This window comes from Chiloscyllium punctatum, chromosome 16 (genome assembly GCF_047496795.1).
Source record: "Chiloscyllium punctatum isolate Juve2018m chromosome 16, sChiPun1.3, whole genome shotgun sequence".
In the NCBI taxonomy this organism is placed as follows: Eukaryota; Metazoa; Chordata; class Chondrichthyes; order Orectolobiformes; family Hemiscylliidae; genus Chiloscyllium; species Chiloscyllium punctatum.
This window is the reverse complement of record NC_092754.1, coordinates 35,326,117-35,343,846: the sequence shown is the minus strand read 5'-3', so window position 1 is coordinate 35,343,846 and position 17,730 is coordinate 35,326,117. Positions and strand designations below refer to the sequence as shown.

At 41.7% G+C, this 17,730-nt stretch overlaps 1 protein-coding gene across 4 annotated transcripts in view; it reads right to left on the bottom strand.

Annotated features, from left to right (window-relative positions):
- The window catches only part of mtor (mechanistic target of rapamycin kinase), a 356,079-nt gene that overhangs the window by 17,426 nt on the left and 320,923 nt on the right, over nt 1-17,730 (bottom strand). For all 4 annotated transcript variants that reach the window (XM_072586719.1, XM_072586721.1, XM_072586722.1 and 1 more), the window contains 7 exons: nt 16,297-16,479; nt 15,036-15,170; nt 13,777-13,951; nt 12,868-13,003; nt 8,379-8,526; nt 7,248-7,370; nt 2,062-2,144 (listed from right to left, as the gene is read on the bottom strand). In XM_072586719.1, the coding sequence (XP_072442820.1) occupies nt 2,062-2,144; nt 7,248-7,370; nt 8,379-8,526; nt 12,868-13,003; nt 13,777-13,951; nt 15,036-15,170; nt 16,297-16,479 (983 nt within the window). The remainder of the gene's footprint in view (nt 1-2,061; nt 2,145-7,247; nt 7,371-8,378; nt 8,527-12,867; nt 13,004-13,776; nt 13,952-15,035; nt 15,171-16,296; nt 16,480-17,730) is intronic.

Here is a 17,730-nt window from a genome sequence, read left to right as displayed (position 1 = left end):
CTGTCCTTATCCATCTGAGAGAGTCTGACTAAGAGATCCTATACAAGTATCCATCACTCCTTTTTTTTTGGGGTGGGGGGTAGCCATTGCATTGAAGTTTGAAATGGCTGTCACCTTCAGAGAGAGAGGACGGCCTCCTGCTTCTGCACCCCTCAGGGTCCACTCTAGCAGCAAGCATCACAGTGGTCTGGGACATATGGGGCCTGAAGCAAAACTGCACCTTGTTCATCCCAAGGAAATGGAAGCAGGGCTAAAAGATCATCCTGTGGACCCTCATCCTGACAGAACCTGATAGGAAGAGGTAGCAGATGCAGGGCCTGAGCTAGGTGCTCCTTGTGCTCCCATACACACAACTGTTCATTTCATTCAGTACACACCATCATTAAAGTTACATGGCAGATGATGAAGTGAATGATTGCTGCTTCCCAAAGAACCTTTGGAATTTACCAAGTATCGGATAAGTCTTTGGCCAATGGCCACAGCTACCTGGATTACACCTCTTCCCACCCTACCTCTTGCAAAAATGCCATCCGTATTCCCAATTCCTCCGCCTCCGCCGGATCTGCTCCCAGGAGGACCAGTTCCACCACAGAACACACCAGATGGCCTCGTTCTTTAGAGACCGCAATTTCCCTTCCCACGTGGTTAAAGATGCCCTCCAACGCATCTCGTCCACATCCCGCACCTCCGCCCTCAGACCCCACTCCTCCCTCAGACCCCACTCCTCCAACCGTAACAAGGACAGAACGCCCCTGGTGCTCACCTTCCACCCTACCAACCTTTGCATAAACCAAATCATCCGCCGACATTTCTGCCACCTCCAAACAGACCCCACCACCAGGAATATATTTCCCTCCCCACCCCTTTCCGCCTTCCGCAAAGACCGTTCCCTCTGTGACTACCTGGTCAGGTCCACGCCCCCCAACAATCCACCCTCCCATTCTGGCACTTTCCCCTGCCACCGCAGGAACTGTAAAACCTGTGCCCACACCTCCTCCCTCACCTCTATCCAAGGCCCTAAAGAGGCCTTCCACATCCATCAAAGTTTTACTTGCACATCCATTAATATCATTTATTGTATCTGTTGCTCCCGATGCGGTCTCCTCTACATTGGGGAGACTGGACGCCTCCTAGCAGAGCGCTTTAGGGAACATCTCCGGGACACCCGCACCAATCAACCACACCGCCCTGTGGCCCAACATTTCAACTCCCCCTCCCACTCTGCCGAGAACATGGAGGTCCTGGGCCTCCTTCACCGCCGCTCCCTCACCACCAGACGCCTGGAGGAAGAACGCCTCATCTTCCGCCTCGGAACACTTCAACCCCAGGGCATCAATGTGGACTTCAACAGTTTCCTCATTTCCCCTTCCCCCACATCACCCTAGTTCCAAACTTCCAGCTCAGCACTGCCCCCATGACTTGTCTGGATTTGTCCTAACTGCCTATCTCCTTTTCCACCTATCCACTCCACCCTCCCCTCCCTGACTTATCACCTTCATCCCCTCCCCCACTCACCCATTGTACTCTATGCTACTCTCTCCCCACCCCCACCCTCCTCTAGCTTATCTCTCCACGCTTCAGGCTCACTGCCTTTATTCCTGATGAAGAGCTTTTGCCCGAAACGTCAATTTCGAAGCTCCTTGGATGCTGCCTGAACTGCTGTGCTCTTCCAGCACCACTAATCCAGAATTCACTCTTTTTAAGTCTTTGCTGCTTTGGACTTGCATTTCAACCCATGCATGCTCCCTGCATGCCATTGTGAATGGACGATGAAATGTAGCTGTTGCAAACAGCTGCTTTACATTATTGCCCCAAATGACACTTAATACCGCCCACCCTGGGTATCGATCAAGCCAATTTCCAGTTGTATTTTATATGTAGAGAACAGCAAGAGATGGACAGCGCACTTCCACTCTTTCCCATCATGTGGAAACATACTACATTGAAATTCATCTCTGGGGCAGAGAGAAAAGTGGCCCTAATTTTATTATGATGACAACTGTAAGCATCATTACATTGTTTTGTAGTTAGCAAAGTCCCAGATTATTTGAATCACCTTACCGATCTCCTAGCCCCAGGATGTAACCCACCATTGACATCACAGCTAAGGAGCGTGTATAGTTGGTTCTTCGGTCAAACCACACCTGCAGAGTGCCAGAATATAAAACAGCATTGTTACATTTCACAAAAACAGACACATGTATCCTACTGGTTTTTACTGGAGGAGCTACTTTAAGTGGAATAAATATTCAAAGACCTTTCAATTTGCTTTTAAAACCATAAATGATTTTCATATTGTATGAGAAGAAAATCCATAATTCTTCATTTGAACAGAAGAGAACAATTCAATTGTCTGGTTGGCTGAGAATTTCTTACCAATTCGGATAATAATCAAAACAATAGCGTGAGGTGATGCATTTTGGAACATCAAAAACAACAGGAAAGTATATAGTAAATGGCAGGACCCTTAGGAGCGTTGATATATGGAGAAGTATTAGGTTGGAGGTCCATAGTTCACTGAAAGGTGACAAAGGAAGGCCTATGGATGCTTGCCTTCATCAGTTTGGGCACGGAGTATAAAAGTTGGGCAAGTCATGTCACAGCTGTATAAAACCTCAGCTAGGTCACGTTTGGAGTAGTGTGTACCATTCTGGTCACCACACAATAGGGAGGATATAGAAGGTGCAAAAGAAATTTACTAGAATGTTGCCTGGATTGGAGAGTGATAACTATAAAGAGAGGTTGGACAAACTTGGATTGTTTTCGCTAAAGTGTCAGAGGCTGATTGGGGCGTGTGACAAGATAGAAATTTATAAACTATCAGAGGCATGGATAAGAGGTGTATAATCAGACGGGAAGCATAACAGTAATGTGCAATGCAATTTGTTTTTACATCGAGGTAGGTGCTAAGAATGTGCTGCCAGGGGAGGTGGTCAAAGCAGATAAAAAAAGCAATGTTTAAGATGCATTTAGACAGACACATGAATAGACAGGGATTAGATGGAAATGAACCATGTGCAGGAAGATACGATTAGTTTAGAATGGTTTCAAGGTTGGCACATATATGGAGGGCTGAAGGGCCTGTTCCTGTGATGTACTGTTCTATGTTCTAAAAACATACAGCCACAAAGGGAATTAAGATGTCAAGTTAAAAGTGGCTCATAGACTATGATTAAAAACCAACACCCTATGGATCATTAACATCAGATTCCAAAAATGAACAAAACACATACTGAAGCCACATGTGGAGTTATCAGAGAAAACGTATCTTGACTTATAGTTCATACCTAATGGATTTTGAGAGAGTTGATTTGACCAGTAGCTTTGATGATTGTGTATAAGATTCACTGCTGAAATTCATCATAGCTCCTTCTAAATCCATAACCACTACCATCTATAAGGACGAGGACAGCAGTTATATGGGAACCCCACCACTTGTAGGTTCACAACCAAGCCACTCACCATTCGGATTTGGACACATCACCACTCCTTCAAGATTTCTGGGTCCAAATCGATGGACCGCTGTCCCAAATGGCATTGCATGTACCGTACCTACACCAAATGTACTGCAGTGGTTCAAGAAGGCAATTCACCACCACTTTCCTAAGGACACTAGGGACGGGTAACAAATGCTGGAACTGCCAGTGACATCCAAACCCCATGAAGAAATGAAAAAGTGTAAGCATTTTTCTTGATATGAATAACCAATTACACCATTTTTTTAAGCAAAGACACTGGATTAACACACAAGGTGTGCAAAATGAGAAAGGTGTGCTGTGATGCACAAGAGGTGAAGCCTGTTCTAAATCAGACAGATTTCAAGTAGGTCTAGCAACTTGAAACTGGGCTCCCATAAGGTAATATAGGTCATCAGCAGCAGAATTGTATTCAAACACAATCCATAACTTCATGGTCTGGCATATAGGCATTCTACCACTACTCTCCAGCTGAGAGATTAGGCCTGGTTCAAATCAAGACTGCAGGAAGGCATGCTTGGAGCAGCAGTAAGCACACCTAAACATGAGGAGTCAACCCAGTGAAGCTCCAATACAGAGCCATTTGCATGTCAAACAGCAAAAGCAGCAATAATAGACAGTGCTACAAGATCTCACAACTAACTAAATCCTGCAGTCCTGACATATTCATTTACGACTGGTGACAGACAAACAATTCCATCAGGTGGAGGAGGGTCCATGAATACCCTCAACATATGGGGGAGCTCAGCACATTAGTGCAAAACAGAAGGCTGAACCAGAAGCACTAATCTTCAAACAGGAGTACAAGTGGATAATTCAGTTCAGATTTCTATTGAAATGCCCAGCATCACAGATGCCAGTCTTCAGTCAATTCAATGCACTCCACATGGTATCAATCAACAGCTGAAGGTACTGGTTAATGCAAAGGCTACAGGATTTGACTACATGCCAGTAAAGTACCGAAGACTTGTGCTCCATAACAGGCCATGCCCCTAGCCAAGATTTTCCAACACAGATCAATACTGACATTAATACAACAATGTGGAGAATTACCCACATATGTTCTGTCCAAAAAAAGCTGGACATATCCAACCTGGTTAATTACCTCCCTATCGGATTACCCTTGACCATTAGCAAAGAAATGGAAGGGTTGACAAGAGTGCTATGAAGCACCAGTTACAATAGAATAACTTGTTCCCTGAAGCTTAGTTCAGGTTTCACCAGGACCGCTCAGCTCCTGACTGCATTATAGCTCAGCATATAGCACAAACATGAACAAAAGAGATGAACTCCAAATGGGAGATGAGAGTGATATGCCTTGATATTAAGGTAGTATTTGACTGAATTTGGCATTAAGGAAACAAGCTAAACTGGAGTCAATGGAATCAGGAGAGAAACCCTCCACTGATTGAAACCACACCTAGCACAAAGAAAGATGGTTGTTAATGTTAAAGGCCAATCATCTCACTTCCACGATAACACTGCAGCAAGTCCTCAGGTAGTATCCTATGCCCATTCAATTTCTTTATCAATGACTTTACATCATCATGTGGTCAGATGTCAGGCAGTTCACTGATCACTGCACAAGAGTCAGCACCATTCATAACTGCTCAGATACTAAAGCACTAAGACCCAGATATCATTTAGGCCTGGTCTGATAAATGACAAGTAACATCTGCACTACAAATGTGCCACTCAATTATTATCTCTAACAAAAGAGAATATAACCATTGTCTGTGGACATGAAAAAGCAATAATAGCATGAATCCCCCACTGTCACCATCTTACTATTCCGCTTGACATCATCATTCTGATCATTACCAATGACCAGAAACTCAACTGGGTAAAAACAATGACTGCAGATGCTGGAAACCAGATTCTGGATTAGTGGTGCTGGAAGAGCACAGCAGTTCAGGCAGCATCAAAGGGCTTTTGCCCAAAACGTCGATTTTGAAGCTCCTTGGATGCTGCCTGAACTGCTGTGTTCTTCCAGCACCACTAATTCAGAAACTCAACTGGACCAGCCATATAAATACCGTAGTTACAAGTATCTGTCAGAGACTAGGGATTCTGAGGCAATCAACCTACTTCCTGTTTCCCCATTGCCTGTCCATATCTATAAGGTACAAGCAAATAATTTGACGGAATACTCTCTAGTTACCTGGATTGGTGCAGCTAGGAGAATGTGAGGACTGCAGATGCTGGAGATCAGAAGCAAGATTGTGGTGCTGGAAAAGCACAGGTCAGCCAGCATTCAAGGAGCAGAAGAATCGATGTTTTGGGCATAAGCATCAAGAATGCGGCTTGTGGGTTGGGGTGGTAGGGGAGGGGGCTGAGAGATAAATGGGAGAGGGCGCTGGGGGCAAGGTAGCTGGAAATGTGATAGGTAGATGAAGATGGGGGGGGGGGGGGGGGGGGGGGGGGGGCTAGGTGATAGATTGAAGAGGAGGGTGGAGCAGATAAGCGGGAAGGAAGATGGACAGGTCCAGAGGGCGGTGCCGAGTTAGAAGCTTGGGACCGGGATAAAGTAGGGGAAGGAGAAATAAGGAAACTGGTGCACTGAGGAAGGAGATGTGGCTGTGGTAGTGAGTCTGTTTCATGACATGGCTGAAGAGTTTCAGGGCAGAGGAGATGACCTACCTTGAAGAGGTTGTCCTCCTCTCTCTGTAAGGATCTCAGTGAGTGCCTCTCACAGTATGCCCCAGGTCATCTCCTCTGCCCTGAAGCTCTTCAGCCACGTCCTGAAGCAGACTCGCTACCACAGCCACATTTCCTTCCTCAGTGCACCAGTTTCCTCATTTCCCCACCCCTCACCTTATCCCAATCCCAAGCCTCCAACTTGGCACTGCCCTCTTTGCCTGTCCATCTTCCTTCCCACCTATCCGCTCTACCCTCCTCCAATCGATCACCTTCACTCCCCACCTTCATCTACCTATTACATCCCCACCTATCTTCCCCCCAAACCCACCCCCCTTCCCATTTATCACAGCTCTCCCCGGCCCACAAGCCGCATTCCTGGTGAAGGGCTTATGCCTGAAATGTCGATTCTCCTGCTCCTTGGATGCTGCCTGACCTGCTGTGCTTTTCCAGCAACACACTCTCAACCCTGGATTGGTGCAGCTCCAACAAAACACAAGCTTGACACAATCTAAAGCAGCCTGTTTGATTGGTACCCTAACCACAACCTTCAATTTTCATTCCTTCAGTACTGACATGCAGTGGGAGTAGTGTGTACCATTTGCAATCAACTGCACTTGAAACTCATGACCTCTATTACCTAGGAGGACAAGGGCAGCAGTTACAAGGAACACCATCACTTGCAAGATCCCCTGCAAGCCACACCTATCCTGAACTGAAACCACATTGCTGTTCCTTCACAGCCACTGGGTCAAAATACTAGAATTCTCCAACAACATTGAAAGCTTCCCTATACCTCAAGGGCCGAATAATTTCAAAAAGGCAGCTCACCACTCTTGCCAGCAAAATTAGGAATGGGCATAAATGTTCGTCAAGCCAGTGACACCCATATTCCATGATCAGATAAATTAAATTGATTTAAGTTCACCTGCTAGTGCAAAAAGAAGTTAAGATCTCTCATAGGTGATCAATCTGGTGAAGATGAAAATTTATCAGTGTCGTTTTAATACTGGTCTATGCAGAAAATCTGGGAAAGAATATTCTGTTCAGAATGTGTCTACAACACTACAGCTGTGGACTGTAGAAGTAGTGTGGGAACATGAAGAATGCTATGAAAACAAAGCGAGGCTTTACCTCTGAGCTGGGACTCTTCAGCCACAGTAACTTGGCCAGATCATCTCCCGCTGTATTATTCACTGCATGCTCAAATACCTCGACCTTTTGCATCAAGGTGAGGTGATCATAGTCTGGAGCCATCTGTTGGTTAGCACAAAACAAACCATATCAGTTTGGACTGATGTTTCAATTCTTTTAGACAAAATAAATTATTTTTCAAACAAGTTTTTATTAAATTCTATTGCTTGTTTAAGACTGGGGTTAAGAAAGAAAGGGAGACATTAAAAAAGAGAGAAGCAACATACTTTGGAAAACCTGATCTCAAACAGAAAAGGCCACAAATACTTTCATTAAAAAAAACCTTCCCCTCAACTAGAAACTTTCATAATTTGGCTTCTTTTGATTCCATTCTCCTGAAAAATGTTAATTAAGTATTTTGCTTGACCATACAGAAGCTTAAACTGGTCTTAGAAGTTAACATCTACTGAACTAGAAATATACCTTTGAGCTTATATCAAATATTTCAAACTGAAAATTGAAATTAAAGCAATTTAAATACCATTTCATGTAAAGAAATTATTGGCTTTACGTAATTTATGCTCTCCATTTAATAAGTTAATAAAATGACATTCATAACTCAGCTCACAATTAACTCAGTTTCAAGCTTTTAACTAGGAGTTCTTGTGGGGCAGTGGTAGCATCCCAACCTCTGAGCCAGGAGACTCAGGTTGAAGTCCCATCTGTTCCAAAGGTGCGTAGCAGCATTTCCATAGATTAGAAAATATCTAAAGCTTTATCTGTTGATTGATTTACACATTCACTGCTGTCAAGCCAGAAATTGTATAGTCAACTTATCATATTCAAACAATATTGAATTGTAAGTGTTTCAACAGATGTTGTATTGAATAGATTTGCTGCAAATTTGAAAATAGCATTTCAGCTGAGTAGGTACCAGCTCCTTCTACAGTTCAGATTCTCATTTCTAGTCATTACTTGAGCGAGTGTGGCAACGACATTTAACTATATGACTCAGTAAGTTCAAATAAGCAATTTAATTTAAATTAAAATTTTAAAGAAGAGTGAATAAAGGTAATGACTTAACAGTAAGAAAGTGTACAGGTAAGAAAATAAACAGGTAGCAGTACCCACCCTGAGCATGATGCGGTGCTCGATGTTCAGCAGAATCTTTTTTTTCTCTCGGTAGTCTCGAATAAGAGCGTGGAGTGTGTCGCAGTGTGGGACCCAGCCAATTAGACCAGAATTCGTGGATAGAGGAATGACAGCATATCTCTGAATACTTAAAGATAAAGCCCAGTATATTTGAGAGGAACATCTAAATACATTATGCATGTTTTTTAAATCATGTCTTAAAAATATAATGTATTTCTTCATGAAACAAATCAACACGTTTAAAATACAGAACTTTGGAAATACAAGTTAATTATCTCCTTTGTCAGGAGCATTTTTCTACTGGTAAAATAGGAGCAGATTACGTATTCCATCAAACAAATGGATTAAAACTTGAAATGCTTCAAGCTTGACATTCTAAAGGGTATGTTACATTGTAGGAGAGCAGTGACAATGTTAGAAATGTAGGTCCCTAAAAGGATAAACCAAGACAGTTTCAGAGTTGATTAACAGTTGGTGATGATCAGAGCTGAGGTGTACTTAAGAACTGAGATTTTCCCTGTAGGGGATTGGGCTTCTGGATTCAGAAGGGTAGAGACAGGTATTTGGACTAAACTATAATTTAGCATTAAAACTGTTGCGAAGAACAAAAAATACTCGTGAGAGAGATTCAATATTCGGATATCTACATATATGATTCATTAATTTCCTTGAGATAGGGAAATCTGCTATCCATAACTTGGTCTGGCCTGCATGTGACTTCAGGCCCACAGCAAATTGGTTGACTCCTAACTGCCCTCTGGGTAATTAGGAATGGGTAATAAATGCTGGTCCTAGTCAGTGACACTCACATTCGGTGAATGAATTTAAAAAAAACTTTCTATTAAACAAGCAGCACCAATATAGCTTGTTTTTGCTTGTATCCTATTTGCATTTTCATCAAGCACAGATCACCTTTGTATACTGGAACAGCACACTCTCCCAGAGACTTTTAAGATGAATTAATAAATGAGGTCAGGAGCAGAGGAGCTCTGACTGAATCCTACATCAGCATCAGTGAGCAGGTTATTGGAGAGCAATTTTTACTTGACACTATTCCAGATGCCTCCTCTTATTAGTTTAATGATGATAAGGAAACAGTTTAGAGCAGTAATGGTCCAGGTTATGTTCATCTTAATTTCTGTGATTAGAATAGACTGGGAAATCTACATTGCAATTTTCATTTTTCCTCCCATTCCACTCTGATCTGTGTCCTCAACAGTCAGTTTAACAATTTCAGATCATCACGATGGCGGGTGTGATAATGATTCTGTTCTTCCCATTTGCAGATTCCCTAGACTCTTCTTTTGTTTATTTATTTTTCCCATTATCATTCAATTTTGCTTTATACCAAGATTCTTTAACTACCCATTTTCACTCTATAATCTTCTTACAGCTCTGACAAAATTTATATAATCTGACAGACTGTTGCTTCCCCTGCAGATGCTGTCTGACCTAGGGAGTATTTCCAGCACTTTTTGTTTGTACTTGAATTTTCCACATCCTTGTCTTGATGTCAATGTCTTGACTGCACGAAGAGAGCTTGGTAAATGAAGCGGGTAGTTCCAGGTACATATTTTCAACAATACAGCCATAATATTATCAATACTCTGCTTTTCTGTGGTCTAACACATGCGACCACTTCTTAATGTCTTTTTGAGCAAAGCAAATTGGCCGTATATTGGTATAAAGCTAGAAAGCTCAAAAAGAGGCAGGGTGGGCTGGGCTGTTGTTTCTCAAGTTAGTGGGTCAGTTTTCTTCATGTGAGCACCAAGCCTCAGGCATTATTAATGGGGAACTTATTAGATAGATTGGGCGGACATTGCCTTAGAGTTGTTTGAATTTATTTGATATTTTAGCAAGTATTTATAAACATCTTCTGGGTTGTTTGATCCAGCACTGTAACCATTAGACTACAATACCAATCCGTGCATGTCCTACTAATTGTTTTGGCTGGCTGTTCTGATTGGTACAATAATCATTATAAGACAAAGATGAGAGTGGTCCTAAAGGAAGAGTGTTAAACTGGGGGAAGGCCAACCATAGCAACATTTGGCAAGAGCTGGGGAATGTGGATTGGGAGCAGCTGTTTGAAGGTAAATCCACATTTGATATGTGGGAGACTTTTAAAGAGATGTTGATTAGAGTGCAGGACAGACATGTCCCTGTGAAAATGAGGGTTAGAAATGGCAAGATTAGGGAACCATGGACGACTGGTGAAATTGTGAGGCGAAAGTGAGGACTGCAGATGCTGGAGATTAGAGTCAAGATTAGAGTGGGGCTGGAAAATCACAGCAGGTCAGGCAGCATCAGAGGAGCAGGAAAATCAACATTTTGGGTCAAAGCCCTTCATCAGGAATGAGCCCCTCATTCCTGATGAAGGGCTTTTGTCTGAAACATCGACTTTCCTGCTCTTCGGATGCTGCCTGACCTGCTGTGCTTTTCCAGCACCACTCTAATGGTGAAATTGTGAGACTAGCTAAGAGGAAAAAGGAAACATACATAAGGTCTAGGCGATTGAAAACAGACAAAGCTTTGGAAGAATATTAGGAAAGTAGGACCAATCTGAAACGAGGACTTACGAGGGGTCACGAAAGGGGTCATGAAATATCTTTAGCAAAAAGGGTTAATGAAAATCCCAAAGCCTTTTATTCGTATATAAGAAGCAAGAGTGTAACTAGAGAAAGGGTTGGCCCACTCAAGGACAAAGGAGGAAAGTTATGGAGTCAGAGAAAAATATGAGATTTTTAATGAGTACTTTGCATTAGTATTCACTGAAGAGAGGCACATGATGGATGTTGAGGTTAGGGATAGATGTTTGATTACTCTAGGTCAAGTCAGTATAAGAAGGGAGGGTATTTTAAAAGGCATTAAGGCAGACAAGTCCCCAGGTCCAGATGGGACCTATCCCAGGTTACAGAGGGAAGCGAGAGGGGAAATAGCTGGGGCCTTAACAGATATCTTTGCAGCGTCCTTGAACATGGGTGAGGTCTGGGAGGACCTCACTGCTAATATTGTCCCCTTGTTTAATAAGGGTAGCAAGGATAATCCAGGTAATTATAGACCAGTGAGCCTGACGTCAGTGGTAGGGAAGCTGCTGGAGAAGATATGGAGGGATAGAATCTATTTATATTTGGAAGAAAATGGGCTTATCAGTGATAGGCAACATGGTTTTGTGCAGGGAAGGTCATGTCTTACCAACTTAATAGAATTCTTTGTGGAAGTGACAAAGTTGATTGAGGGGGAAAGGGCTGTAAATGTGCACTTCATTTAGGCGTTTGATAAGGTTCCAATTGGTTGGCTGATGGAAAAAGTGAAGTTGCATGGGATCCACGGTGTACTAGCTAGATGGATAGAGAACTGGATGGGCAGCAGGAGACAGAGGTAGTAGTGCAAGGGAGTTTCTCAAAATGGAGAGCTGTGACCAGTGATGTTCCACAGGGATCCGTGCTGGGACCACAGTTGTTTGTGATATACATAAATGATCTGGAGGATGGTATGGGTGACTGATTAGCAAGCTTGCAAATGACACTCAGATTGGTGGAGTAGCAGATAGTGAAGACGACTGTCAGAGAATGCAACAGAATATGGACAGATTGGAGACTTGGGTAAAGAAATGGCAGATGGAGTTCGATCTGGGCAAATGCAAGGTAATGCATTTTGGAAGATGCAATTCAAGAGCGAACTATACGGTAAATGGAAAAGCCCTGGAGAAAACTGATGTACAGAGAGATCTGGGTGTTAGTTCCATTGTTCCCTGAAGGTGGCAACGTAGGTTGAGAGAGTGATCAAGAAGGCATACGGCATGTTTCCCTTCATCGGATGGGGTATTGAATACAAGAGTTGGCATGTCATTGTACAGAGCTTTGGTTTGGCCACATTTGGAATACAGCGTACAGTTGTGGTCATCACGTTACCAAAATGATGTAGATGCTTTGGAGAAGGTTCACCAGGATGTTATTTGGTATGGATGTTGCTAGCTATGAAGAGGTTGAGTAGATTAGGATTATTTTCATTAGAAAGATGGAGGTTGGGGTGGGGACCTGATTGAGGTCTACAAAACCTTGAGGTATAGACATGGTGGATAGCAAGAAGCTTTTTCCCCCCGAGTGGGGACTCAATTACTAGGGGTCATGAGTTGAAGGTGAGGGTGGGTGGAGAAATTTAAGGGAGATATGCGTGGAAAGTTATTTACGCAGAGGGTGGTGGGTGCCTGGAACACGTTGCCAGTGGAGATGGTAGAGGCGAGCATGATAGCATCACTTAAGATGTATCTAGACAGATACATAAATGGGTAGGGAGCGGAGGGATACAGATCCTTAGAGAATAGACGACAGGTTTAGATAGAGGACCTGGATGGCGCAGGCTTGAAGGGACAAAAGGCCTGATCCTGTGCTATAATTTTCTTTTTTCTTAGTTTTGTATTTCAAGAACAAACAATGTTTATGGATATCAACCAACATGTCACTACCTGAGGTTCTTCCGAAGAGATGCTGGGTCATTTGCCAGCAAGGTGTTCACCAATCCAAAAAGCTGCATCACCCTTTCATCCTGACGCAGGTCTTCATGACCCTTTAGCAAGAACATGAATTCGTGACTATTACTGCCTATGGAAAGATAAGTAAAATTCTGTTAAATTTGAGTTGGAGAAGAAATTTCAATGGTTAGCACATTTTGTTTTTATAGCTTTGTAGAGCATTAGCATTTGTTTGGACTAGCTAATAAATTGAATGTTATTTTTCTAAAACAGAAAACACAAAAACACAGTAACAGCAGGGGTAGTGATTTGCTCAGGTTTAAACATGTGACAAGTTTGATAACAGCTATACTGTTTCTGTTATAAACAGGGAGGCTGAAATCTTCCTTGAGAGAACTCTTGATCTTTAACCCCACAAGACTGCAATTCCTCTTGCTGTCAAGATTCTTGACCAGTGGGGAACCCCAGCCAGCAACTGTGAAATTCAAAATCAGGCTTTTAGTCATACCGCAAAGGTAGGAATTGAATATATAATTAAGTATCCCTTCTTGCCAAAGTGCAGCACAATTCTTGATTAAATGTGCTTCTGTAAAAATATGACAGGAAATGAAACAAAACGTATATGTCAGATTGAAGTAACATCCCCCATCTTTTTCATTTGCACCCTGTCCTTCCACCATCACACCTCCCCAACATTGTGGGGTTAGTATGGAGATTCTTGTTTTAAATACTTAAATTTGGTTTGATTTAATCACTCATTCCTAATGCACATCGTCTGTCTTTTTTATAACATTGGCAGTGTTTGTGTCTTCATTTTGCTTTCTAAACACAAAATTCTTTCCGTTTGGAAAGAACTAATACAAGAAATAGAAGATGACAATTTGCAAAGCTTATTTTCCTTACCCATGATGGTTAGCTTCCTTGGCCGCTGTTTGGAGGTTATAACCTGAAGTGAGGGAGCTATTGACTGAATACGGATGATTGGCTGATTGGGATCATAAGTTCCTGGTACAGCCAATTCTAAGTCACGGCACATCAACAGCTTAGGTGATACATACTGGAGTTCAAGTGAGGTGAGCTGCAAATAAATAATGGTAGCTAATTTCTATAATTGTTATTACCATTTGCTTAAATAGAGAATTTATTAATGATATGATTAAATATGAATAAAATGTTGGTTCTGACTAAACCCTTTGCCCAACTGCCTTTCAGTAACAGATTTCAAAATAACAATCACCTCACAATGTTTACTTATCCTTCTGAAATGATTTGCACAAATAAAGGGCAAATAGATAGTGCTCTTTTAGAACTTACTGTACTCTGCATTCACAGAGATGCATAACGGCAGCACTTTCCATCTTTTGTTACGCTCTGGTATCGTGGAATACTTTCAGACTAGATGGAACACCGAGTTAACTCTAATAATGTTCAGTAACAAAATTTCAAATAGTTAAATTTATTGCACCAATATGAAAACTGAATTTTTCACACCAACCTTATCCACTTTTTCTGAGTTACTTAATTAGAATTATAGCTGGCTTTGACAATGCTTTTGCTTCTTTAGTATAAACTTGAAAGTAGTTACATTCTGAAGTTCATTCATGCACAATTGTAGAGTAGTAAACTGCATAATAAACTTCCCATCTTTTGAAATTTGGCCAAGACTGTTTCCAGCCTTGAATTTGTATGACAGGAGATTTCAATTAGACCACACATGCTATGTATGCATTTCAGTTTCCAATAGATATTCTTGTCAACTGATGTCAAACCTTGAAATGCAAATATTCTGTTTAGAACACATTTCAGATGTTTATAAATCAAAAGGTTTGTCGTTATTAACTTTATTTCCACATTAACTGATAACCTTTCTGTTAACTGTAGTGATTGTAATGAGGTCATCCACGTGGACCTCACAGAATAGGAGTTCCCTCATTGGGGCTGTTGATTTTGTCCAATTAAAGAGCCCTGGCTGACAGATAAGAGCAGCATCAGAGGTTCTGTTCACTCTGAGAGCTGGCACTGAGGAAGCTGGATCAGTGTCAAATACTCTCCATGTGTAAGTAAAGGGTGACTTGGTGAAAGAATACTAGTCTCTGTGGAGTTATTTCATTAAAGCTTTTTACAACAGCAAGAAGATACTGTTGTGAAACAACTGCACTCACCTGTGGAAGCTGCTTTGAAATGCGTCGGAATACATGATAGTAAAGGTCCCAAGCTTGGGTTAGATCCTTCACATTGGCTGATCTCATATACTTGCGGCACCATTCTTGAGCCTCCATTAAGTCCCTGCCATATGCCTGTGAAAGGATAGATTTGACAGTAGAGTCAGCTGAATCCCAATTAAACAAGAATTTCCCCAAAAATAAATATTTTCACTAATACCTTAGCTGCATATTATAAAGTTGTCATTATGTTCAGAGTATGAAGTAATCAGTCTTTTTTTGCCTGTGATCTGAAGTTGGCAGGCATAGAGAAGCGGTTAGCTGGATGTTGTTAACATTTGGGGTGTGGAATGTTTAACTGCTTATTATGTTTGATTCTTGGTAATAAGGATGGGGCTCTCAGAGTGTTTTGATAGGTCACCCAAGTCAGTTTAAGGGTCAGTGAATAGCAGTTCAAGAGTTTGTCAGTAAGGGAAGAGGAGCAATCATAGAAGGTGCTCCCTATAGAGAAAATGCTTTTGGGTGCTCATTGAAGACCCAGGAGCTGTTTTGTTAGCTCTGTGCAATTGGAGCTCAGGAGAAATTTTCAGAGCTGTTTGTTTGACCTGTGCTGGTGAGAGGGCTGGAGCTCAGAAGCAGCCTTAGCAGCCACTTGGTATTTTCCAGTATTTTACAATGATAGTTGAACAATGTAAAAAATGGAAGGCAGGCATTACTTTTCCAATGTACTATGCTACAACTACAGTACTTATTAAGATGTGTCTGAGCCAAGAGTCACTAGTACAAATACTATAGTTTAGAAATATTTTCCTTCTTTTATGGGAATAATCAAATGAAGTGATAAATGAATTTAGCAGTAAGTTTTCTTGACAAGTGAACTCAGTTGTAACGGAATGACTGGTCTAAATTTAAGCAAATATTTATTAAAAAGGAAATACAACCTAGCTGTTGGAATTAAGTACCTGTATACTTAACGTAATATGCAATAATTCTTGTAACTGTTTTAAGTGATGCCCTGAACTTTTGATTTTATTTCTTTCTTCCGAGAGAGATTTGACTGGTCCCTTTTTGGAAAGCTTCACGGTAGTTGTGTGCTATTTTGAGGTTGGGTGATAAATTTGTGACTTTATTGAATGAGACAGGTCAAAGGCCAACTCACCTATATTGCAAGATCCTTGACAGGAGGGGTTTATTTATTAACAGATCCACATGAGTTTGTGAAATTACAATTAATCCATTTCAATGGGATTTCCGCCTGTACCTGGTTAAAGGATGTTTCTTTCAGAGTTTGTGGACCCCGCTCCATCATGGCGTGCAGAGGCTCTAGAACAGCAAACATTCCTTTCACATTTCGTTCTCCAAAATAAAGTCTTGATGCCTCCTCCAAGCCTTCATGCCACATTTCATGCCACAGAATAGCAACACGAATAAGTTCCTCACTCACCTGAAAGGAAAGCATACCATGTTTAGAAGCTCTGACCAGTACACAGATAATCAACATTCAAACACCTCAAACAAAGATCCTTTGGAAATACGATATAAGTATTCAGCTATGACAGCTTTTACACATTTCTTTCTTTAGCCAAATACATGAATTAAACATATATTTAGTTGATCTTTATAGAGTGGAAATCAAAAGGATGTTTCCTCTTGTGCAGATGAGACACAGTTTAAAAGCATCATGCCATACTGGGGTAGTGCACTGGAAATCACACCCTACTACTGGGGTCACCAAAATATTGCCAATTTTCACTTGTCAAATTCAAGTTAAAAGAATATGCACACTGGACTCTTCACTAACAAAAAAACTATTAATTCAAATTGGGCGGCACAGTGGCATAGTCGCTCAGCGTTAGGAAACAGGTTTTATTCCACCCTTCGGCGACTATCTATGTGAGGTTTGCACATTCTCTGCGTGGATTTCCAGTGGTTGCTCTGGTTTCCTCCCACACTCCAAAGATGTGCAGGTTATTTGGATTGGCCATGTTAAATTGCCCATAATGTCCAGGATGTGCAGGCTAGGTGAATTAGCCATGTGAAATGCAGGATAACACGGATAGGGTAAGGCGATGGGTTTGGGTGAGGTGTTGTTCAGAGGGGCAGCATGGACTCAATGGGCCGAAGGACCTGCTTCCATATTGTAGGGATTATATGAAATCAAACTGTTTTGAACCAATGGCATTAAACAAACAGGATTTGCTTGCATATAACTCCAGCTTAAACTCTACTCCCTTTGAAAATTCTTGTACACATAAAAGTAGACATGAAGGAGTCGAGATACAAATATTACAGCTGAAGGAAGTTAAAATGTTAAAGGAGCACAGATCTGGCACCAGGCTGGATCATAGACATAGCTGAATCATTTTCTTTCATCATTCTTTTGACTCTTTCCAATACTTTGCCAATGATGGGAGATTGTCGATACACAGATTCTCAAGTTTTCCAGACGCTGGTTGAAGATTCACCCTTTCACTGCCTCACAAGGTAGCTATTTCCGTTTTTCTTGTCAGGGGATTTTCAAAGAGAATACCAATTTCAGTGAGAAAGGTGAAGAAGAGTAGCTAACGACAAGTGATTTTTAAAAGTTTCTCCATACATAACAGAACGAGATGTGTGCTTTTGCGCTGAGGCTGAATATCTGTTACATAGTCCACACTAAAGACCGTAGCTCCTGCCTAGAAACCAAACAAATGGT